This window comes from Microtus oregoni, unplaced genomic scaffold (genome assembly GCF_018167655.1).
Source record: "Microtus oregoni isolate MIOR12 unplaced genomic scaffold, Mior012 000001F_ref0000356, whole genome shotgun sequence".
NCBI lineage: Eukaryota > Metazoa > Chordata > Mammalia > Rodentia > Cricetidae > Microtus > Microtus oregoni.
Window position 1 is genome coordinate 47,610,803 of NW_024543060.1, and position 25,091 is coordinate 47,635,893.

The 25,091-nt window shown below is 38.1% G+C and overlaps 1 protein-coding gene across 2 annotated transcripts in view; it reads left to right on the forward strand.

Annotated features, from left to right (window-relative positions):
- Positions 1–25,091, forward strand: part of Gpc6 (glypican 6) — a 994,531-nt gene that overhangs the window by 474,241 nt on the left and 495,199 nt on the right. For both annotated transcript variants that reach the window (XM_041677692.1, XM_041677699.1), the window contains exon 3: positions 18,045–18,436. In XM_041677692.1, coding sequence (XP_041533626.1) covers positions 18,045–18,436 — 392 coding nt within the window. The remainder of the gene's footprint in view (positions 1–18,044; positions 18,437–25,091) is intronic.

The window sequence follows — 25,091 nt, forward strand, 5'->3', positions numbered from 1 at the left end:
CTTATTTTTACATACATTGTATGACTTGTGATTTTGATAAGAAGACTGTAGATGGCTCTGTGGCTACAGTGAGTTCTGCTTTTCCAGGTGACACCCATTTAGGGTGACTCACACTAGCCTGGAATCACAAGATCCAGGGTGACCTACCTCTTTTGGATGCCGCAGGTACCTACACACAGGAGCACACGTGTGTACACCCCCCCAATAAAAACACTTATAATAAAATGGCGGGATTTTTTTTCATAAAAGAAGGGTATGGTAAATAACCCACTTGTCTAATTGTTCCTATTTTCACATATGTGAACTTCACTGTGTGGCCATAGTCAAACCAGTTCAGCAGAAATTTTTCTCTTTCCTTAACAGTGAAGATTTATGCATTTGACTTTGAAGTCAACAACTGTGTAGCCTCTAAAACCAAATCAAATGCAACATCAAATTACCTTGTATTCATTTAAGCGAGTTTTCAGATTTATGGCAGGTGGGCACAGATCCAGACAGCTAGGGAAAGGACAGTCACTGCAGATGTCTGTGTGGCAGGATAGTGTAGTAAATACCTGGGAATTAATTACTTGTAAGGTTAAGGTTCATTCTTGAAAAGAGTCAGGTGCAATTTATCCTGCAATCAATTTGCAAGCTCTTGGAGTGTAACAAAGCTCTAGGCAGCTTGGGCATGAGCAAGTCATCCCAAGCAAAACTGATTTCCCACTCCGACTGTGACTGATCCTGTAGACTGGAAGAATCCACTGATTATAGGCCACTCTGACTTTTGCATAATTATCAGTGCTTTCTCACATGGAATGGTCATTGACAAACGTGTAAAAAGTCCTGTGGGTGGAATAATAATCAGACGGATATTGAGCTGACTAAGAAAATGCTCTTGGTGTTAGCCAGTCAATGGTATAAGAACCAATTTGTGGCTATTTGCAAGGTTCCCATTACTTTGATTGTGAATCTCAATTATCTTTTCAATAAAGGATTTTGTGATAAAAAGAAGAACACAGTCATTGAGAATGGAAGCATAGTTAGTGTTGTTGCATGATCTCTAATAGAATTCCACAAAGAAGCTTTAGAAACCAAAGTGATTTTAAATAAGAGATAAAGGTGACCTAAATCATTTGCAAATGAGTTTCTGGGTGTAAATATTTTTTAAAGGCAAGAAAATAAGCCCACTAAGTCTGATAAGTGTAATATGTTAAAATATTTTTTGTGTGTATGATTGGGGTCAAGGTCATTACAAAAAAGCCCACAGAATCAACCAACCTGGACTCCTAGCAGCTCACAGAAACTGAACCGCCACCTAGGGAGACTTCATGGACTGACCTAGGCCCTCTGCACATGGGTTACCATTGTGTAGCATGGCACTCTTAACAGTGGAACCAGAGGTGTCTCTGACTCCTTTGACTGCTTTGGGTACCCTTTCCTCCTACCCGGATGCCTCATCTGACTTTAGTAGAAAAGAGGTGCCTAGTCTTACTGCTACTTGATATGCCAAGGTGGGGTGATATCCATAAGAGACCTGTCCTTTTCTAAAGAGAAATATAAAATGGATGGATAGGGAAGGAAAGGAGGAAGGTCTGACAACTAGGGACTAGCAGGAGAGGAGGGTGGAGAAACTCAGTTAGCATAGAAAAATGAACAAATAAATAAAAACAATTTTGTGGTCCTGACTGTTAATTGTGTGCCCAGTGTCTCTGCCCCAAGCTATAATTTTTATTGTGAAAGATAGAAAGACATCTGAACTGATCCTGGTACCTACTGATGTCATAATAACATTGACTTAATCTTGGGATAAAGACATTTGTGCATGGAATGTAGCAACATTCTACTGATATCGCAGTCACTGTTACACTGCTTATGTCAATAATGGCACTGCTGATGTCAATAATGGCACCGCTGATGTCAATAATGGCACCGCTGATGTCAATAATGGCACCGCTGATGTCAATAATGGCACCGCTTATGTCAATAATAGTGCTGCTTATGTCAATAATAGCGCTGCTTATGTCAATAATAGCACTGCTTATGTCAATAATAGCACCGCTGATGTCAATAATGGCACCGCTTATGTCAATAATGGCACTGCTGATGTCAATAATGGCACTGCTTATGTCAATAATAGCACTGCTGATGTCAATAATGGCAATGTTGATGTCAATAATAGCACTGTTACCTATTCTCGGAGTAAAGACATTGGTGCATACAGTGTAGCAACATTGTACTGGTATCTCAGTCACTGAAAGACTCAGAGCAGAGAGATCTCAGAGCATCCCAGGTGTTCACCTAGAAATAGGGTGGAAGAGTGGAATTGATCACCTTGGGAGAAAACACATTTCCCTATATTTTGCTTATCTTCTCTTAGATTATGCTCCACTCAAACTTTGCTGCAAGTTGTCTTTTCAATAAATGATAAGACCCCCCCAAAACATTTTTGAGTCTCTAACGATTAGGTGTGAGACTCATTCACCTGGGGTGCTGAGAAATGTGGCCCTTGTCTCTTGCGTGTCTGAGCCAGATTGCCAATGAATAGTGGGAACTGATCATGTCCTACTGTAAGTGTGCTCTCCTTGGAGAGGTTAGTGGTTATAGCTGTAAACGTTCTACTGATCACATGCCTGGCACTCCGTGACTGTGTACATAATGTAACCTTCACAAACTCTGCTAGGACAATCCTGTCATTTCCGTTTTTCAGAGGAGAAAACTAGAGCAGCTGCCATATGCAGACTTCTCCATTCCTGGCTAGATGAAATTAAGAGGAACTATTTATTATCAGGTCATTCGCTCTTCCACTGTTATGACATGTGTCTAATCATTCATCAATAATTAGCTATGGTGTCCATCTCTTTGATACTTTAGAAAATTCCATGTCCTATATTAGATGAAGTGTCCTCTACATAGAGAAGACTTATATTGGTGAATCCTATTTTAAATAACAGATAATCACAGTCAATATCCATGTTACTAATTAAATATATACTGGTGCTTCTAATATATTTTAAAAGTAAACACCTTTAAATTAATCTATCATTTTGCAACTCTGACTTCTGCGTAGGTTAAGCCTGGAGAAGATGGTCCCAAACTGACTTTCAATAATAATTTGTTCTGAATGTGGCTTTAGCCGCATTGTTAAAAAAAAAAAAAAAAACAAGGAGCAAAATTTCCTCACTGAATATTTAATCTAAGAGATAGTTGTTTGCAGTAGTTTTATCTCAGACACCTTATCTAATTAGTAAAACATAGCAAAGACAAATAATTATTATTCATTTATACATATTTGGGGAGATTGTGTTTCTAAGATAATTAGTAAAACATTAAAGGACTGGGCAAGATGATACAAGAGGAAGAGGCAAACAGGTCTCTGCATTTGAGGCTAACCTGATCTATACTAAGGCAGCCTGGGCTACACAGTGAGAACTTGTACAAAATGAAAAAATTAAACACAACTTCTCTTTTAATGAGGTAATATTTAGTTTTGAATTTTATTTGATTTTATATTTATATGTATACACACACACATTTAGCTTCATTTTATAAAAGTATAAAAGCCTTAAACCTTAAATGTAAGACAAGGAACTTCATACTGAATTGATGAAACATTATACATGTCTGAAATTCACCAAAAGTTGTGATAGTTAGTCTTAATGTCAACTTGACACACAAACTAGAGTCATCTGACAGGAGGGAAGCTCAGTTGAGAAAATGCCTCTATAAGATCCAGCTGTGAGGCATTTTCTTAATTAGCTATTGATGCAGGAGTGCCCAGCCCATTCTGGGTGGTTCCATCCTTGGCTTGGTGGTATTGGGTTCTATAAGAATGCAAACTGAAGAAGTTAGTAAGCTGCAGCCCTCCAAGGCTTCTCCATCTGCTCCTGCCTCCAAGTTCCTGCCCTGTTTGAGTTCTTGTTCTGACTTCCTTTGGTGACAAACAGCCATGTGGAAGTGTAAGCCAAACAAACCCTTTCTTCCCCAACTTGCTTTTATGGGTCACGGTGTTTCAGTGCTGCAATAGACACCCTAAGAGAGTTGTAGGGTAAGAATACGAATGTGTCGTCAATATCACATTCATTGGAATATGATTACTCATTGTTGCCATAAGCTTGGCTTAGTTGATTCAAAGGACCTTGTTCTCCTGTTGTCCTCCATCCCCTCTGACTCTTAGACTCTTTCTGACACTTTGCTCAGGGTTTCCTGAGATCTGAGTGGAGGTATCTGATGGAGACATCCATATAGATCGCTGAGTTTCAAGGCTCTCTATTTGTAATGTCTGGCCATTGTCTGTATTTGTTCCCATCTGAACCAGACCTGCTCAGCAACTGGGAAGTAGACACAGATGGCTGAGTTCAAGGCCAGCCTGATCTACAGAGGTAGTTCTAGGACAGTCAGAGCGACACTGAGAAATACTGCCATGAAAATTATAAATAAATAAATAAACGAATAATAAACCCTCCCAAATATGTGTGTGTCTGTGTATATATATATATACACAGACACACACATATATCTAAATTGAGCTATGTGTAAATGCTTGTTAGTGGCAATAAAGGAAGTTTGAAATAATGACAGGAGAAATGTGTTGTGTCTTACTGAGAAAACAATCTTAAAGTAAATTTTTTTCTGGATCCTTCTCCCTTATGTAGTACTTATTTTGACTTGTCATTAATATGCTTTGACATATTTTTAAAACAATTTTAAGATAATATCAACAAAGTAATTTTAAAAGCATGTCTTAACTCTTGAATTAGATTTTCAGTAGTCCTTTATTTCAAACAAAAGTCTCATTTTTTTATTTATATGGGTTTGCAGTTTGTTTCAAGAGAGGGTCTTTCTATGATGCATAGGCTGGCCTTAACCACATGCTCTTCCTCCCCTCTTCAGGCTGCCATGATAGGTGTCTATTACTATATTTGAGTTTAAAATTTCTTAATACTTTTAAGATGTATATTTATGGATCCCAACACACATAATTCTACTAACTCCTGCATATCTTCAACACAGTCAGCCGGATTTACCTGTTGGGCATATCAGGATAAGTTTAAAATATTGGCCAGTAGAGATTTTGCGCGTCACATACTGAAGTCACCTTCCCCACTGTTACTTAAGAATGGCATGCTCTGGGCTCCCTGTAAGGTCACATCTTTGGCACACTGAACCAGAACCCAACTTGAGAAGAGACAAAATCTGCTTTGGCAAATGATCCGCCAACTGATCCATGAACAAAGGCAGGATTGGGTTGCCCTTCAAAATAAACCTATTTGAATTTTATTATCTCCGGAGCACATTGTGTCTCTAATCTCCTGAAAGGTTAGCATTCTGTCCATCAGAGCAAGATTGGAGTGTGAGGAGATGCCTGCTCTGGATGATAACTGCATGTGGACAGGAGCTGGAAGAGAAAGATTTACCATCTGCAAGCCCAAAGTGAAGGGAGTGGGCATGGAGGCGGTCACATGACCAGCTCAGCTTCCCAGTCGGGGTATTTAAATCAAAACAACCAAAGCAACAGATTGCCTTTCAAAGGAAAGTTTGCAAAGCTTTCAAAATAATTTTTCCCCAAACAGTTTTCTTAATTCTTCACACAGATTATGATTTCTTCTTGAAAAACATGCTACTAGTTCTTGGTTCTTTTCATAACACATAATAAAGAAGGATTGGAATGGTATCATGTTACTCTATACTTCATAAGCTGTGGTTAAATAATAGCAAACAAAATATCTACTAAAGGGAATAAAAAACTCAAGTAGATTGTTTTAATTTTTCAACTGAATTTCCTTTTTGATAGTTTTTATTTATAATCTATACAATCCAGAAATTGAAATATACAATGAAGTACATTCATATATTGATATAACTAGATTAAAATTAATTTGACTTAAGCATAATGAAAAAAATAAGATACATATATTCAGAAGAAATGCCTGGGAGCTCATGAATTGCCTTCTTAATCATAGTTTACTATGTTTTTAATTCTTTCAAATTTTATATGTGCATACAATATATTTTGATTGGATTAATTCTTAAAGAGGATCAATTATTTTGATAAAATTGATTTCAGAAGGAGAATAGCCATCATACAAACATGAATATCATGTTTGGTTTTTTGTTGTTGTTGTTTGGTTGGTTGGTTTTTAACTCTTCCCTTGGTGTTGTCCATGGAAACCAGGGCTCCTCACACACTACACAAGCTCTTTATCACTGACCTTGAATTCCCAATCTGATTTTGATGTTTTCTTTCAAAAGGGCATAAGGCCGCAACTCCCTACAATGTACAGGCAACTTAGTAAGAAAGTGAGAAAAGATAGTCTTCCTGAGGGACTGTTAAAAATCTGTAAAATTACTGACAAAGTGAATTTAAAGAATTTTAAGCATATTTAACCACAAGCCAGGTCACTTGCAGATGGTTAGCTGACATATAATATCTTATGTGTTGTTCTTACGTGCCTTAATTGAGTATCTCTATGGTTCATGTATTCACCCAAAGTTCTCCATACACCTCTGAAGAGAGACATCTGTGCACATTAGCCTGGATGCACACTGCTGATACAGTTCAGGATTCCAGAATAGCCTCGGGGCTCTGCTTCCTCTATGTCCTACCGGGTTCTAATTATATGTAAGAGGGGTGAAAGGAAGACATTGACTTTTCTCTTATTTTGGTATCACCACTAACAAGTTTTTGTAAAAACATCTTTACAATTAGTCACTGTCTTTGTTAAAGTTCCACCAAAATCTCAACAGAGAAAATGAGCCTGGACTCCGGGGCTTGCAGCATTTGAATTGAAGATTTTAATTTGGGCTTAGTGTATAGTAAAGAATGTTGGAGTTGTATTGTCTAGACATGGCATCAGTTGGTGAACCTTATTTGGGAAACAGAACTAGAAGTGCCCTGGAAACTCTTTCAGTTGTCTCTGTGTGACTTTTTTGCTTTAATCGTCATCTCAACCTCCCAGTACCTGCGGTTTCAGATGGACCCAAAAGAATATCTTAAAATTTTAGCTTTAATTTAAAATAGTTTGATACAATCTTCGTACACCTTTGCACCTGTACAACTCAGCTTTCCCTGGAGTCTTTAGATTCTATTGTCTCTTCTATGTCCTCAAGTGCTCCCCTACTTAGCCTGAGTCATGGATTATCCTTCTTCCTTGGCCATTAATTAGTTCTTGAACTGTCAAGTCCTCTTCTTTATCTTCCAATGCCTCATGTACCTTTCCTCCCTTGGGCTTGGATTCACTTGGCATCTGATAACCAGTGAAGGAGGGGGTATCTTTGAGTTGTGTCTGGCTCTAAGGAGATAAACGAAAATGAGAAGAGGTTAGTATAACAAATCATGGGCTTTTGGTACAGTGAGGCTTCCATGGTCTGTGTTTGGTGTGTGTGAGTATGTGCGTCTGTGCGTGTGCTCACCATCACTTCTCAGCCCATTCAATGTCCTTCATGCATTGATCAAAATCAAAGTTTGGGAGAACAAAGGAGCTGACCCCACCCAATTGGCTTTCAAGTTCACAACTTCTTTTTTTAATATCATATATATTCCTGTATATACATATTATATACAGGAATATATATGTGTGTGTGTGTGTGTGTGTTCTTTTCCTAAGTACATAAATCAAACCTGTTCAATCTATACAATGTTACTTCTGTGTATATGTTATCAGGGCTGATCATTTGGTGTTGGATAACCAATAGTTTTTATCTTTTTAAGAATTTCTTTGTATGTATCTGTGTTTGTGTCCGTGTTTGCTGAGTCCATGCCACATACACAGGAGTGCTATGGAGAGCAGAGAAGGTATTAGGTCCCTCGGAGCTGGAGTTACAGGCAGTTGGGAGCTAGCTGTCTAATGTGCGTGTTGGGAACTCTACTTAAAGAAAAATAGAAGTTGAAAATTATAAGAAGGAAAAGGTGATAGACGAAGCAACATTAGTCCCTGTCACAGGGATTGACCTGAACACTGGCCTTGCTTCCGTGTCCCATGGCTCACTCTTGGCGGTTTCATGGTGAAGTTCTTCTCCCAGTGTTGGGTGAAGAAGGAATGGTTACTGTGGAAAGAAGTAGGTGTGTGAACTCTGAAATAAATATTACATAATGGATCTTTTTACATATAACTACCATCTTCAAGTCTAGAAGCTTCTTTCAGTTGAGGAAAACAAATAGGAAATAATTTAAGTTGTCTTTAACACGGTTCTACTTTAGTCGTGTGAAGGATTCATCCACAGCAGTGATTAATGCCTTCTTTAAGGGAAAAAATGAAGCAGACTCCTGGGCAAGACCTAAGGGTATTCATGGAACAAAGCTACCAGACTATAATGATGCAAATGAACTGTGAATGTGTCTTCTGGTTCCCTGCAGTGTCCGGAGGGATGAGAAGTACTGTCTGAGGCTCAGAGCAGTTGTTTGCTGTTGGCAAAAACTGTCAGCAGATTTCAAACTTAATTCATGATTGTGGGAATTAAGAGTTTGTCTAGACCACCTTGAGATCACAGAGGCCTAATCAGTCTTGCTTACTTTAAAGATGTCTTTGGAAAAAATAAGCTACCTAGATAGAAGCACTTATCCCTCCACTGTGGGACAGCTCCGTGAATATGGAAAAAGTCTCAACTTCCAAAATCTGATTTCTAGTAAACAGTTTCCCACTTTGTTATCCCAAATCTGCCCTTGTCAGATGATCCTGTATTACTACTTTCTGGGAAATGCTGCATTATACACTTGATTATGAAAAATCCACTGCCATTAAATCTTTCCTGCTGACTTTACATTAATAGTAATAAATTGAGGGACTTTGGTGCATGGTATTGACTGTTTTTAATGAACACTTATGGTTATAAAGTGATGATTTATCATTAAAAATGTCTTCATGGGAAAGTCTAGCCAATTAGATAAATTCAGAAAATATATAAAATGGCAGAGTTAAGTTGACCTGAATAATGCATTAAGTATACATTATTACAATATTAGTTGCGCATTAATGGATGTTCTTAATAATAAATTAGTGTTCTAGTACACTATTGTTCAATGTTTTATTGTATTTTTGAAAATTAATTTATCGAAATGCAGTATTTCTTCAGAACTATAAAGTCTCCACTAACATCTAATTTGTAGAAATTCTCAGCAGACACTGGAAGAAAGATAAACAAGTGATCTTGTAGATTAATAAGGAGAGCAATTTTGAATTATGCATTTAGGGATTTTAATGGCTGATGTGTTTACAATTTTATGAAAATAATTGTCGAATTGTAGAGAATGCTGTTTTGTGTTTTAGGGCATTTGACAGTTTTTGCAAGGTGTTGAAGACTAGTTACATTCCTCTTCATGTTAGTTATCCTGAAGGGAATCCTCACAGTGTGGAAATCTTGCTGGGTGTGGCTGAGTGCTAGTGTGCTTGCTGAACATGCCAGAGGCCTTAAGTTTAATCTCCAACACCACCACAAAAATAAGTTTAAAAAAATCACAAAAAAAAAGACATCTTTAGGTGGAAAAATCAAAATAGTTTTTAAAAAGCTAGCATCAAAACCGAATGGGCAACTGTTTCTTCTTTAGTTTATCTCCTCATTTAGATCCCAGTGACACTTTAATTTTCTTAAGACATTTTATAGGGTTTATTGAATGATACTATTAAAAAATTTAAGGTTGTCTTGCCTTTAAGTCAATAAAATCATCTAATTTCTTAAAAATTGAAAGGTTCAAGAATTTATTTCTGGAATTTGCCTACTTTTTCGGGGAACTATAACGATGGATGCATGAAGCTCAGATCGACAAAGCACATTTTAACACATCTAACGAGAATGATACCAAGAGAGAAACCTATTTTCCCACCAATCATGTGCAAGTCAAGAAACTCACGGTTAAACCATCCTTCTGAGCACAAGAAATAAAGCTACAACAGGCTTTGTTTAATTAATTTCTTAAATTTAAATGTTTAATTTGTTTATTTAATTTGATTTATAATTCAAACATTCAAGTGAGGCTTTATGACCCCTTGTCCCAGAGACCAGTAAATCTACTAGCTGCTAAATATGTTTGATATCGTGTAAGTTCTCTGTTGCGTGTCCTTTATAAGTTGTGGTTTTCTGCTTGCTTTTACACACATTGAAAAGCGTTGAATCTGTTTCTTGTTCCTGGGTCCCTGACTGGGAACTGAACTAATTGCCAAAGTGTTGCCTGAAGGACATTTGCGAGCTTGCTTGTGATCAAGTCACTAAATAGTAGACTAGGGAGGAGGACTCTGTTGAAGAAACAGCTGGCTGGGGTTCCAGTTGTGTTGGCAAGCACAGTCTTTGCCAGCCAGACTCAGTAAGCACTGGTGTAATATGGTGATCACATCTCCAAGGACTTAGGATGTTTAAGGTCAAGCTGGCCACCTTTATGGAAATGCCTAGTATCCCTCAGGAGATGCTGAGTTAGGACAATGATCTTCCTAAGTTCCAAGGCGCTGGTGATTACCATCACTTGTCATCAGAAGGACTATTCATAAAAATCTGTCATTAGAAATTCAGTTTGGTGACAGAAGTATGTGGATTCTTTTTGTGCTGTTCAGCCGCATGTCACCACAGATGAACTCAAATCACAGTGTCCTTGCTTCCTTATGTGCCTTGGTCTTGGCATTGAGACATTTAACAGAGTTAGGACCTCATCCTTGAGAATCTTTTTAGTCAGAGCAAAACAATATATGTAGCCATTAATCAAAAGCTATCACATTTCCCTAACATAAATGTTAAAACTAACATAAAGCTATATTAGCACAGTGTCACAGGACTCAAGTGTGATATCATTCTAGTATGAAGATATGATTTATATGTAACTTACAAGGAATATGCAAATATACCCTCTGAGTGTCTTATTGATAATATGTGTGCGCTGTTATAAAGTGATGTATGTTCACATCTATCATAAAGTAAGACACGTTTTGGTTAGATAGTTTATCATCCATTGTTAAGCCAGTCACTGTTTTGTACCATAGCAAAAATCTTTATGTTTTATGGTTTATTCTCTGCTCTCATTGATACAATCTTTTTGAGGAAAATAGAAGCCTAGTGATTTGATCATGGTACCCAGTCCCAAGTGCCTATATCCACTAATTAATATTAGAGGCAGAAATCACACACCACAAATCATTTTGTAATGATTCCAAAACTTTCGAACACATCTTGCAATTTGAATTTAATTATGGTTGCATCCACTCTCTCAGGGATGCGAAAGCTCAAGTCTGATGTACAGTAGGTGTTTGCAACAAACATATGGGCCCAAATATAGACCTACTGAAGGTAGCGCCACTTCCCAGGTCCTGTGTCTTATGATAGTCCTCATTTACTGAAGCTCATGTATGATTTACATAAGGTGTATGCAACAAACGTATGGGCCCAAATATAGAGCTACTGAAAGTAGAGCTGCTTCCCAGGTCCTGTGTCTTATGATAGTCCTCATTTACTAACCCAATCCATTTATTAATCTTAAGTTAAATTTTAATATGTTTATTTTTTCTGCTAACTTGTAACAGAGAGATAGAAAAGGTAAATACATGTATTTTTCTATATTGTTTTGGTGTTAAAGAGTGTCCTGTGAGAAGTAGGTTGGCACTCACTTAAGGGACAGAAATGTGGTTATAATAATCCTTCAAACAGAGGTGTTTGGTACTGTATTCTGTCACTTTGAAATAAACTTGGCCTCTGTTAAGTCCCAGAAAGATCTAAGATATGATCCTTGATATAATTAATATAGTTTATAAAAACATAGGAATAAACATATACAGAGTAATAGGAAATGAGAGTTAGGAGATACAGGAGTAGCAGATCAGCAATAAATTGATATTCATACAACATTTTCTCTCAATAATTATATATTCTTATTTCTCTCTTCTTTATAATTTCAACCCCATAATTTTGAAAATGAATTCTGAAGGTCTACATCTTATATAAAATATGATTGATATTTAAGAAAAATCTCTGAGATGATTTGGCAGACTATCAATTCAAAGTAGATATTCCTTCTTTTCTCTCACATGCTTGTCTTTCTAAATTCCTTGAATTAAGAATTAAGAGTGACAGGCTCATATTTATTTAAAACACCAATATGAAATCAGAACTCCAAAGTGAGTTTTCTCAGGACAGGACGTTTTCCACAGAATGGAAGAGATTCTCTCTGGGCCAGACTGTCACACTTGAGGCTGCAGAGCAGTTTGGGAGTTCACACTGAGGCAGCATACTGGAACTGTCCACACCCGGGCAGGCAAGTGAAGCCTTAGGGATGCTGGCGGGCATTGGGGAAGATGTCAAGGTGTGATCAATAACCAATGTCACACACAATAGAACAGAAGCCATCATGTGGTTTATGTGCAGATGCCTGTAAATTGGAACATGGAACATGGCAGGATCTGAATGATTATATGTTTGCATTTGAAGGATTATAGGAAGGTAAATCAGTAGTGTCCCTAAAATATGGTATTCTCTCTCTCTCTCTGTCTCTCTGTCTCTCTCTCGTACACACACACACACTCAGAACTTGGATCCAGTTGTATTTCACTGAGATATACGTTTTCTATCTACATTCATTCATGTACTTTCATCTCTATTTGAGATTCTACATAACAGGCACCTTACACAGAAATGAAACATTGACCTCTAGGGATCTTAGTCTGAAAATAACCTCTATTATGTTTCCTTTCATTTAAAATGTGCCTCTTGATTGAAAGAAAGAAAGCCTTGAGGATGACAATGTCTGGAACGGTGCTTTGCCCAAGCTGGAGTGGTCAGCTGGGCAGAGTGATTGTACCCCCCAGAAGGTGCTGTAGCCATTCTTCTTGTCATTCCAAGTGAAGGCCATGCTGCTGGCATCTAGTAGGTAGAAGGCCAGAATGCTAATTACATCCTATGGTGCCCAGGGAAGAACTGATTGAACACTGCTGCCCCCGAGACACCTGCAGTAGCAGAGCAGAATCTGACCGGGAAATGCTAGGCCATGGGCTACCCCATGCCATCTTCAAGTAGGACACGACAGCAATCTGTGCCTTGACTTGCTTATGAGATCACAGCCCCTGGACAGCGGAAGACCACTGGCCATTTCAGAATAGTGGTTATTGTTTGTTTCTTTGTTTGTTTGTTTGTAGACCACAGATGAAAATAAATGGAATTATGGGTTTTCCTACATTAATGCAACCAATTAAATCAACATTTTCCTGATGGAAATATCAGGGTATAGTGTAAAAACTTTTTTTTTTGAAAAAAAAGAAATGTGCTGAAAGCTGCCAGACAGCTGTGAAGGAAGGAAGGACATTTCTATTTAGTTGTACTTGAAAACGCCATGGAAAAGGTAGGTGAAGACTGTGTAGTGTGTCTGTGAATCCCAGCCTTTATTGGTCATCACTTCCAGAAACATTCTGTCCGCAAGGACGTTTCTCATCCAAACCATTTCATAGCTCAAGTCTGACCTATCCTGATTTAAGGGAGAGGGAATGGAAAAAATGAGATTAAGGAGAAAGTACAGGGTGAGACTCACCCCTGCACACCTGGAATCTGTCTGGAATCTTAGCAGCTGCAACTGTCAGGAACCACACGGTATCCACTCTTTCAGTGATAAAATTTTGTAGGTTTATACCATCACCCAAAGAATATTTCTTTATTCTTTATTATTCTGTGTGTTTGTTTTGGGTGTTTTTAGTGTGTGTGTGTGTGTGTGTGTGTGTGTGTGTGTGTGTGTGTGTTGCGTGTGTGTGTGTGTGTACAGGATTGCATATGTGTGTATACCCAGGCACATGTCTCCTTCCACTAGGTTGAGCCTGGAGATCAAGGTCAGGCCATCAGGCTTAGTACCCCAGGTTCCTATACCTGGTGAACCATCTTGCTGTCCCTGAATCATCCCCTTGGAACAAGCTTTCCATAAATATACGGAATCAGGTTTAAAGGTACACACTAGTAATCTAGCACCCAAGGTGCCAAGTAAAAACTATTGGGAGTTTGAGGCTAACCAGAGCTATCTGTGATCCAATCTCATACACTCAAAACTAAACAACAACAACAAAAAAAAAGCATAAACATAGAATGAAAGATAAAAGTAGAAAGGAAGTGATGTCACAGTGTGCTCTATCCCACCTGCCTTAACTCCACACGTCCTTAAACAGGCTACGCTTATCTTTAGTCCTGAGAATAGGATGACGTTTCTGGCCTGATGGGAGAAAATTTTGCTGTGTCCTACACTTTGTAAGTTTTCAGGAAGCCTCAGCCTACTTTTCCTCCACCAATTTATTCTCTTTGGTCCTGCATGGGACCTTCCCTTCAGTCCTTCACGAGGATGCATCTTTTGAAACTTTTCTGAGCTGTACTTTGGGCATCCCTTGGCACCTGGAGTGGACAGTTTGCCCCCGATGAGGCCTCTCAAGCAGTGGTCAGCATTTTATTCCCTTGCTTTTGGAAGTGTGGCAGTTTTTCTCTACATATGGTTCTCCGACATGGCGGCTTGCCCTGCAGCTAGCAAGTTTGCACAGAAATATCTGCTCTAGATGAAGAGAATCTTCCCAGGGCTTCTGCTGCCTGGGACAGTTCTTTCGTGCACCCCTGAAGCCTCCCTGAGCCCTGAGCAGCTACCTTTGATGTACATTTTGTGATTAGGAAAGAAAAGAGAAAATCAAATAGCATTTTGTTCAGCCGAGCTGTATCTCATAGATGAGAATTTTGTTGACTGAAGGCTTTCTCAGATGTGAACTTTGCCCTTTCCTATTAAACAAAAGGGTTACACTGAGATTGCCTTTTCTTTGATTTGTTCTGAATTTATTCTCTTGGATATGTTAGGGCATGATATTTCATCAGCAAAATGGATGAGATAATTGTTTTCTAAATCTCAGTTCCTTTTGGTTTCTTGAGAAAGAAATCACCCAAGCATCTAGTCCCTAGTTCAAAGAATCACCCTTCAAAAGGCAGACGCTACAGCCTGGAGATCATGAGGGGTGCATGCTGTGTTGGCGGACTATAGTTTTACTTCCTTACTAGCAAACTTTTTAGATAATGACACACCCTTGGACAAAACATGGCCATATTATTTAAATGACTGTTCTGTTTCTATTTTTATTTTGTTTGATAAGCATATTATTATCTAGCCCAGACTTGCTTTGAACTCCTGATATTTTTTTCCTAAACTTCTCAAATGCTGAGATATACCACCATGCTTGGTCTAATAGAATGTTTCTTGGGGCAGATGGATTAATTATAATACCTTATTCTCTATACTCAACCAAGAGTACTAATTTAGACAAAAGAAAGAATAAGATGGAAAAAGCAGGCCATCTTTTCTAGCCATTCACCATCCAAATGGGATTGTGCCAAGTATACCAGAATTCCTTTGTTAGAAGAGACATCATTGGTAAAGGAAAATACAATTTCATCTCTGGAGATAAATACTATGCCATCACTGGTGAAGACAGAGGTAACGTAGGATAATCAAACATTATATATCTGACTGTCTGTCATCTATCTAATGTAATGTTTCTCTCCTCTGTAAATCTACACCACACTCTTGATTACTAACTAGTCTTTGCAGAAGGCTATACTCTGTGTACAATAAATTAAGCTTTAATTCCAGAGTCCAATGGAATAATGACCTCAAAAACAAGAAGAATGAATAGGCTGTTCAGAGCTCATGATTAGAAGGTTCTTTCCAGTCTCTATAATCGCATTTTTCCATTCAGTGATTTTGGTATTTTTTTCTACCTTCTTTCACAATCTCTAACACCTGTCACCCTCCTCCTGGGTCAGCACACCCAAGTCCCCCTTTTCCTTGGTACTAAGATTAAAGGTTTTACTTAAGATATTTTTATACTTGGACATTAAATATTAATAGCATTATTGCTCCATTTTAGGGCCAACTAGCTGCTATTTATGTAAAAGTTTTTGTAGGCACTTGACCTCATAAAGTCGTAAGTCAAGCTGGCATGCCATGTTCACAATCATCTGCTTCAGTATTCACTCTCTTTACTGTATCCTGAAGGTTAAAAAGTTTATATCTTTCAACTTACGTTTTCTTAGCTAAGATTTTTAACTGTAGAAATTTATTGGTACTGTGATAATTTGATACCTCTTTATAGTGTATAATCATTAAATCAGAGTAGTTTCTATTTCCTTATACTTAAACACTATAATTTTTTTATTAACACACCAATATATATATATTTATTTATTTATTTGTGGGTGTGATATATTTTATACATACATCTAATATGTCCTGATCAAATCAGGAATATTAACACTTCCATCTTCTTCCTAGTCACAAAGGTTTAATAATGTATAAAGTAGTTTTGCTTTTAGGGAATATAAAAATATATTTTCTGATTTGAAGAAAAATTGCACAGATTCTATTAGTCGTGGAGACTAGAGAAAGTCTTAAATTTTGACACATCTGTGATGAACAGAATTTCTCTATTCAAGAGAAGTAATGTACAGAAATAAAAACTATGGGAAAATATGTTACAAATTGGGTGCAAATATTTAATTCTTTATTAAAAATCTTTAAACTGGGAAAACTATCGCAGTTAGGCTTAGCTAATGTCTGTAGGCTGGAACTAGTTTCCCATTTATGCAGACTTTGTACATAGTAAGCTTTTATTAAAATAAAAATAGCAATGTAAAAATAGAGAAGTATTCTGTCTCCAAGAAAGACAACTCAACAGAGTTCTCCATAAACTCCATGTTGCCTTGGTCTTGTTTGAAAACAGCATAAAATAGTTATGATCAGTGGGGATGCAAATTAATTATCTAGAAGATGTTTAATTCCATATGAATCTGAATGGAAGTTCTAGGCTCAAATTCTCAGGAAAGCCAAATTAGTTTCTAGAGACCCTGCAGAGGAGGGTCTACCAACTTTCCCTTCTGTGTTTGGGAAAGAACTGCCCAGAGCTCACAAAGGGGGGGAGGGGTGTTTTCCACCTAGTAGGGAGGACATAGCTTCCAAGAACAGAAGGAACTGAAAGAGTCATAGGATCTTTTCTCAGCCCTTTCTCACCAGTTCACACTCCGAAAATGGGACGCAACCCTTGAAGCCATTTTCTCAGGCTCTCATTTGGAGAATGACGTCTATGTTGATGCATCTCTGGCCAGCACGAAGGACCACCAGTGAGGCTGCCTGAGTCCACTGTCTGCATCTTAGTACACCAGGAAATGTAGAAACACCCACATGTGGGAAGGAAGAATTCCTTTGATAATAAACGTTTTTCCCTAAATTGCTCCAAGTAAGAAAGGCCAGCTGTCAGTATTATGCTTGAATTCTATTAAGTGATAACTTATATTTATAATAATAATTCAGGCTATCCCATGATTTTCTTATTCATATAGCCATCTTAGTTATTTCTGCTATAGCATTATCTTTAAGTGATATGATTGCTTGATGACTTATTAACAATATCGCAGGATATTGTTTAGTTGGTTGTTGAAAGGAATTTGAGAGAGTCAAAAATATAACATTAATTTTAACACACCTTTTATCAATATAAGCAATTTAACTGAATTATAACCTATGCTGCCTCCCATTTGTAAATAAGCAGAGGAAATGTGATTATCAGTATGCATTTATTGTTACATTAATGATGAACCTTTGCCCATTATATCCGCAGTTTATTTTGATGAACTTCTGTCAAGTCATTATATGTTCTAAAATTTAATAATACTTGGAAGAATAATTGAGCCATTATTAGAAAGGCATCAATTGTTCATCTAAAATTAACTGATGTTTGAAACTGAAATCATAGGGCCTTCTGATTTTGTTGAGTACTGAAAAATAACAGTTGTGAACAGAATCTCAATGCTCCTTAATAGTCCAGTAATAACTTAATTATACGATTGTTTTCCTGTATAGCTGCACATTAAGTGTGCCTATGTTGTGCAAGAATGTAGCTCAGTGGCAGAGAACTTTCCTTACGAGTGTGAGGTCCTAGGTTCGAGTCTCAACTTCACCAAATGAAAGAAAGAAAGAAAGAAAGAAAGAAAGAAAGAAAGAAAGAGAAAACTAAGCTATTAAGGTAAATAGTCATATTGTGCTTTCCACAGATTATTCATGTATGGCTGCTTTCTTATTTGCTGTCTAGAATTTTTCCGGGAGCTGCTGGAGAATGCAGAGAAGTCCCTAAATGACATGTTCGTCCGGACCTACGGCATGCTATACATGCAGAATTCGGAGGTGTTTCAGGACCTCTTCACTGAGCTGAAAAGATACTACACAGGGGGTAACGTCAACCTGGAGGAGATGCTCAATGACTTCTGGGCTCGGCTCCTGGAGCGGATGTTCCAGCTGATAAACCCCCAGTATCACTTCAGCGAGGACTACCTGGAATGCGTGAGCAAGTACACCGACCAGCTGAAGCCCTTCGGAGATGTGCCACGGAAACTCAAGATCCAGGTCACGCGCGCTTTCATTGCGGCTCGCACCTTCGTCCAGGGCCTGACAGTGGGCAGAGAAGTTGCCAACCGAGTTTCCAAGGTAACTGAAGGCGTCACAGTTGGTCTTCCTTTTTTTCTTTAAAAAAAAAAAAAATCCTTATAAAAGAAATGCCAGCAAAAAATTCTAATTCCAGATGGTCTCTGCTCTTAAAGTCATTAGGTGCATGTCCAAGGTTAAATATATTTTTTTCTTTATACAAGAGAAAGAATTTAAGCAGTTTCTTTTGGTTTAGCAATTAATGCAAATATTTATCAGCACTGTAGCAGAGTTTTCATAGCGAATACAGTTCAAACAGGGTGGCTTGCAGCTAGCGTCACCACGTGAAATTGGGGGATAACCGCCCATGGACGGGTCCACTCAGGTTCTGATACTCCAGCGAATGACAGCGCTCTCCAAAGATGCTAAAAGTAGAAACAGGGCAGGGGCACCTGGCGTCTCTTCTTTATCAGGGTGGCTCAGGGCCTCATTGGTGAGAGTGGAGCCTTGCCTGGCACCTGTGGAAGCAGAAGCCCATGGGGTGGAGGTGGGGGTTCTAAAGGATACAAAGGGTAGGTTCTGGAGGCTACTCCCTTGGGTCATCCTTTATCTTGGTAATTCCATGCTGTGTGTTGTTATGGTCTTATGAGAAAGATAAATCACTAATCCACTTCGGGGCCTCGAGGATATGTCTGTAAACCTCTGATGCAAGGGATCATTCTGGGCCACCGGCTTTCAGCGTGGAACATTTCCTGCGCGGAGCGTATCTGCTTCTGTTTAAGCTCTGCCTTGACATTTAACTGCTCTTATGAGGTGGGCCTGCCCATTTATGAGGTCAGACCTACAAATAACCTAAAAGATGATTTATATAAGAAGTCAAGGGAAAACAGTATATAAAAGGAGCCTGGTATTATCTCTCTTAAAGAAGGTCATATTTGTACAGAGATTATTGCCAAACAGTATTTTTTTTTATTGCAGGTCTGTGCCCAAGAGTCCCAGAGTTGTTTTTTTTTCTTTTTCTTCTCTTTTTCTTTTTCCCCTTATTGGTACTACTCTGCAATATTTCTTTTTTGTTCTTCCTTTTTATCTCATCATTTATGTCTTGGCATAAAGACAGTGTAGTCTACACTCTTAAAGATATCTCTCTCTGGCATGACTTACAAAATTCCTAGCAGTCCATTTTCATAAATTATCAGTTTCTAAAATGTTACAGCTTATGAAAGCATTTTTAAAGGGCTTCTAAAGCAATAATCATAATGAATAAAATGATATAAAGATCATATAGCAAAGATAGCTAATGTGGTATTTTTCATTGTACATCAACTCTATCTGACCTATCAAAGGAATAAGTTCCTCAGAAGTGGTTTAATAAGGAAGCAGCCAGGTGGAATACTAAAACAATGTATGATTCTGCGGGGATGATATGGAAAATTCAGACAAGTACAGGAAGGAAAGGTGTGTCCTATGTGCCATGACCAAGATATATCTTGCTGTAGGACATAAAATTAATGAAATTGTAGTTCAATAAGTTAAATTAAAATGCAGTCACAAAGGCTTTAAGAGGGGAGCCTTCACTGCTGTTGGAGGATGAAATGTCTATTTGCAGAGCCGGAGGTGAAAAGCATGGGTAAATATGTGCACTGTTTTTGTTCTTGGTGTTGAGTCCATTTCACGAATGTGAGAAACATTTGGCTTATATAGTATGAAGTATAGAAGATCCCAAGAAGACAGGAATGTATAAGTTTTCCTGTAGAATATCTAAGGAGCCCAAATGAAATGTAGTCTAATGACAGTTTTTACCTTTTCCCTGAGGATATCATTAATAATGGCCCAGGATTTCTTCCGTGGTCTTTCACAGGGAGTTGTACTCTTGGGTATCTGCTTATCAGTTTCTATTATGATGAAGTACATTAGGAACCAACCATGAGTAGAATATCTCCTTCAGAGTTTTCAAAAATTCATGAGGGCTCTGTTATACAAAACCAGTTTCTTTCTTTCTATAAGCGCCAGCTCCCGAGGTTTGGGGTATAGTTTGTGGGTCCTATAACTGAAAATGTTAACTATTCTATACAGATCTTGGCTTAACTTAACCGGGGTCCATTAGTCCTAACCATCCCAAACATAAAGTCCTCATTGGCATTTGGTCTCTGAGTTTGGCACAGAAAAAGATGAGATGATATGTAGGTATGCGGGTGGGAAGATAGACAGCAGTTGGGTAGATAAAAGAGGGAACTCCACATTCAAAGTAGCTGAGTGATTACTTTTATGAAATAATTTGTAACTCACAGATTTCCAGATTTTCACTTTCTTGTTATAATTTCCAGAAAATCTGCAGTAGATTAGAAAGGCAGCCGTTAGTTTGATGGTGGCCTTCAACTACTGTGCATACCAAGGGAGTTATAAAGGTTAATAGCCTGAGAGGAGAAGAAAGAACTAAATTTGATGGTTCAGCCTCTACAGGGCAGAAGTGTCCACATCTTCTGCTGATGGAGAGACTTAGAGTTGGTGGCAGAAGTTTAAAGAATTCAAAGGAAGTTCAATGGGCAAGATCAACTACTCTCATCATCATACTTTGGGAATTTGGTTCCCTCCAATTTCTCCTTTCATTTAAGTGACAATTTAAGTCTTTGAAAGCAACGTTAATAGTGTCTAATTAGTTGTTTTGACTGGAAAATTAGCTTTTTTGGCAAAACACAGCAGTTTGAGACAAATGTTTTGACAGAACATATTAGGGAAATTCCTTTTTTAAAAGTGGAAGATTAATTTGTGAGCCTCAACTGAATTATGTCTTAAACTTAGGCTTGCCATCTCACTGATACAAATAATCCTTCTTCTAGCCTTGAAAATGGGAAAATCATATTTTGTGACCACAGCCATAGCGCTGGGTGAAGCATTGTGTGATTCTCTAGTGAGCACCTAAGGTCACTGAGCTAGGATTGATTTTCTGGGTGGATTCCCATTTTTGAGCATGGCAAGAGTTGTGCCACATGGAATGTGAGACTTTTGTATAGTGAGTATAGCACCCATGCTTTAGCTGAGCCCATCGAAAATGACCTGCCTAGTTGGACACATCCATGCCCCGTAACTGCCCTTGTTCCCTGCAGTGACAGATGCACGCATGTCCAAGTAGAAATGCAGACAAATTTTTAAAGAGGCATTTTTGAAGCAAATGCAACTAGAAACATCTTCATTGCCCCATCTAGACAATATCAACAGTGATCGCTGCACACTATGGAGGCCTTTGGAGCACAAACATGAACTGTACCATACTCAACATTTGGATCTCACAAAGCTTATTTCAAGAAAGAAACCCATAAACCGTCAAAGATGACTCACCATTGATACTATTCTCAAACACTGGGAAGCTAAGCAATACCACTCAGGAACATACAAAAGAATAAAAAAATGCGGTAAACTCAGAAACTTCAGACTGAAAATGAAGATCGCACAGTGATGCAGATGATGTTGAGCTGTGCAGTCAGGCAAAGCCTCGGTGGAGCTTTTAAAGCCTCAGTGGAGCTTTCGCTGGCTAACTAGTGCTAGATTTAGAGGATGAGGGAGGGATCTACATGCATCACATGTAAGATATTTCCATCAAATAAATTAGTGTAAGCAAATTCTTTACCTGTTGGCCAACCATGACTGTTTTTATGTGTAGGTATGATCCTGTTTATAAACTTCCACACACATACACACAGAGGTATAAGCACAAACAAGTGTATTTCCCAGCCCCTACAACACAGTGAAAGCTGAAAACTGTGCTTAAGATCACTCACATCAACTTTCCAAGTCATGGCATTGATTTTTTTCATAAAATTTGAGTCAAGAGCAGAGCAGAGAACCAATGCATCTGAAATACTAAGAGATACTGTCATCTATATCTCTAGTCTTTCTTCCTATACTTTGAAAGGCAAGTGTGGCTTTTATGTTTTAGGAAGACATAGGAATTTTTATTTTGCTTGTGTTTTCTGAGCAAGCATTTGCTTTTAACTGAGAAGACGAAGAAGCAAATTACCTACCACAGTAAATATGCCTACCCGGGCCCTCTCTGATCACATTGGAAAATCATTCTGGAAGAAACACTGTGTATTCTACTTCTCGGGGAAATTGGAATTGGAAACTGTTTTTAATATTTGAAGTTTGAAAATTTTTAAGATGTAAAATAACACCTGTGGTACCTATCACCCGAATTATTAGTTTCATTCCTTCTGTAGTAACGTGTTGATTCGAGTTGATTTTGGGACATTTTGTGAAACTGAAAAGGACCACAAAAAGGCCACAAATGGAAGAATTATTTTCATAGTTCATCTGAGGTTTGTGTATTCTCTTCTGTAATTGGTGAATGTCCAATGGACCAGTAAAACCTCAGTTAAGAAAATCACTTTTATTCTTTCTTTGCCGTGTTGTTTGTGAACTGCATAAGGTTGCTGCTCACAAGCACTGGAGTACCTCTCTCTCTCTCTTTCTCTGTGTGTGTGTGTGTGTTCACATGTGTGTATGTATGTGTGCGTGAGAGAGAGAGAGAGAGAGAGAGAGAGAGAGAGAGAGAGAAATGCTTGCTATGAGGCATATCCCACAGTCAGAGGACAACTTTTAGGAGGCAATTCTTTTTCTTTTACCAAGTATTCTTCAAGTGATGGAACGCAGATCTTAGGTCTTGGTAAACAGTTTGGTAGAAGGTTCCCTTACCTGCTGTGCCGTCTCCTCGGCCTTTAAAAAAAGTTACTCAGAAAGAATAGATATATACAAAATAATTGGTGAGCCAGACAGTTGTAGCTCATAAGTTCACTTAGATATCTAGGCTTACTGCTTCATAGTTATTGCTGTCTACTTTATGCCTTTGGATGCCACATGCTTGAAGCTCATCATTTGAAGCATCATTTCACACCTCTCCAGTACTGCTCAGGTTCTGCCTGTTCTCCAAGCATCCTTCACCGTCAAAAGGGCCTGCATTGTTTACCAAACAACAACATATCTTTCAGCATGTTATTTCCAGGCTTAGAGTGTACTAGGTTCCTCTCCATTCCTAAAACATTTATTGTACTGTATTCTTACAAGATATAAGAAATGCTTTTATTCTCTCTCTCACTTTAATTTGCTTCATCTTCATAGCTCAAAGCACAAAAGTGCTTAACATATTAAACACACCAAACCAAAGTTTACTGAGAAAAATCCTCCAAACAGCTGCAGTCTCCTTATGCTCGGACAAATGCTGGGTCACTGGGCTCAGCTGTCTAAGTATATAGGAAGCAGAAGTTGATAACGCTAGGGGCACAACGGCAAGAATCTTGTTCACACAAATTTCTTACTCATGGTTGATTCATTTACTCCTCAAAATGAATAAAACGTTGAAGATGAATTCATCAGGAAGAAAGGTGCCTGTTTTAATGGAATTATAACATAATTCAACCATAAGTTATTAAAAACAGACATAGCTCAAAAAAGAACAAGAAGGAAAGACATACAAATAGCTTTTAATTTACTGGAAATTAGTGGTTTCATTCTCCCTATTCGTTACTCTCTTCTTCAATCAATCACTTCCCAAATTTATACCTCTAGGCTATACATCTTTCAAGGAAATCTTAAAATTAGTAAGGAATCTAAATGATTTTAGTAGAAGCAATTAAGTTCTTTTAATCAAGATCCATCCTTTCTCTTCCTTCTCTAGAGTGATCTGTTCGATTCGCTATTAGTTCTCAGAGAAGAATTCAATTTTTTGGTATCTAGATTTCCTTGTTCTTTTGTGATTTCAAGAGCTAAACACAGAACCTCAAAGGTTGTTAAATCATACATTTTCAGTGAATTGCTTTAATAAAACATTTTGATGCTATGTTTTTTTTAGCACTAATGACATTGTTTTGAGAAAGGATCTGTTGGAGTCTTGATCCATGAGCCTTCTAGCCTCTACTTCCCAAGTGTTGAGATTACAAGTGTGTACTGCCGCAATCAGAACAATGAGATTCAAATAAAATATTATGTCATCCATGAAAATAGGTATGTCCCTTTGTCTTGGGAGATTATAGAAACCAAGAGAACAGACAGTGGACATGAATGTGCCAATGGTGTAACATTCCAAGGGAGCAATGGTCATGGTGCTGTGAAGATGAGGCTGGGAGGATTTGAACCATATGGTATGACTAGCATTTCTCAGCTTTCAGACTCTGAAGATCTTTGCTCAAGAAAGGACTTTTCAAAAGACAATATTTGGATTATTTTACTTAAGCAAGATGGTCCATACAGAATACCAACAAAAAGCAAAAATTATGTAGGTTCTGGTTTGCGAAACGCTAACAATTGACTAGATGCGAGACAGTGAGTTTGGAATCTTAGCAGGTGTCAACCAAGATTGGGGTCCCTCTAGAGAAACACAAACTCTCCAGCCAGCAGTGACCTAGTATGAAGCCAGGTTTTGAGAACCCAGTTGGTTTCCGTTTAGCAACAGCCTAATGCTGATGGATGTGGGAATTGCCAGTATATAAATGTTTATTTGCAAAATATGATAACATAAAACCTAGGATAGGAGAGACAAGACAAAAACCAGACATACTACCTGATGTTTATGTATTTAAGGGAGATTTTGAAGAGGAAAGAAAATATCGAAGTGTGCCTTCCAGAAGGAAGGAAGGAAGACATAGAGAGAATTTGGGGATGTGGCTGTAATCAACAGAATCAGCAGTTCTAAGTGGTTTAGTAGAAAGGGCAGTAAAAGCAGAGTGTA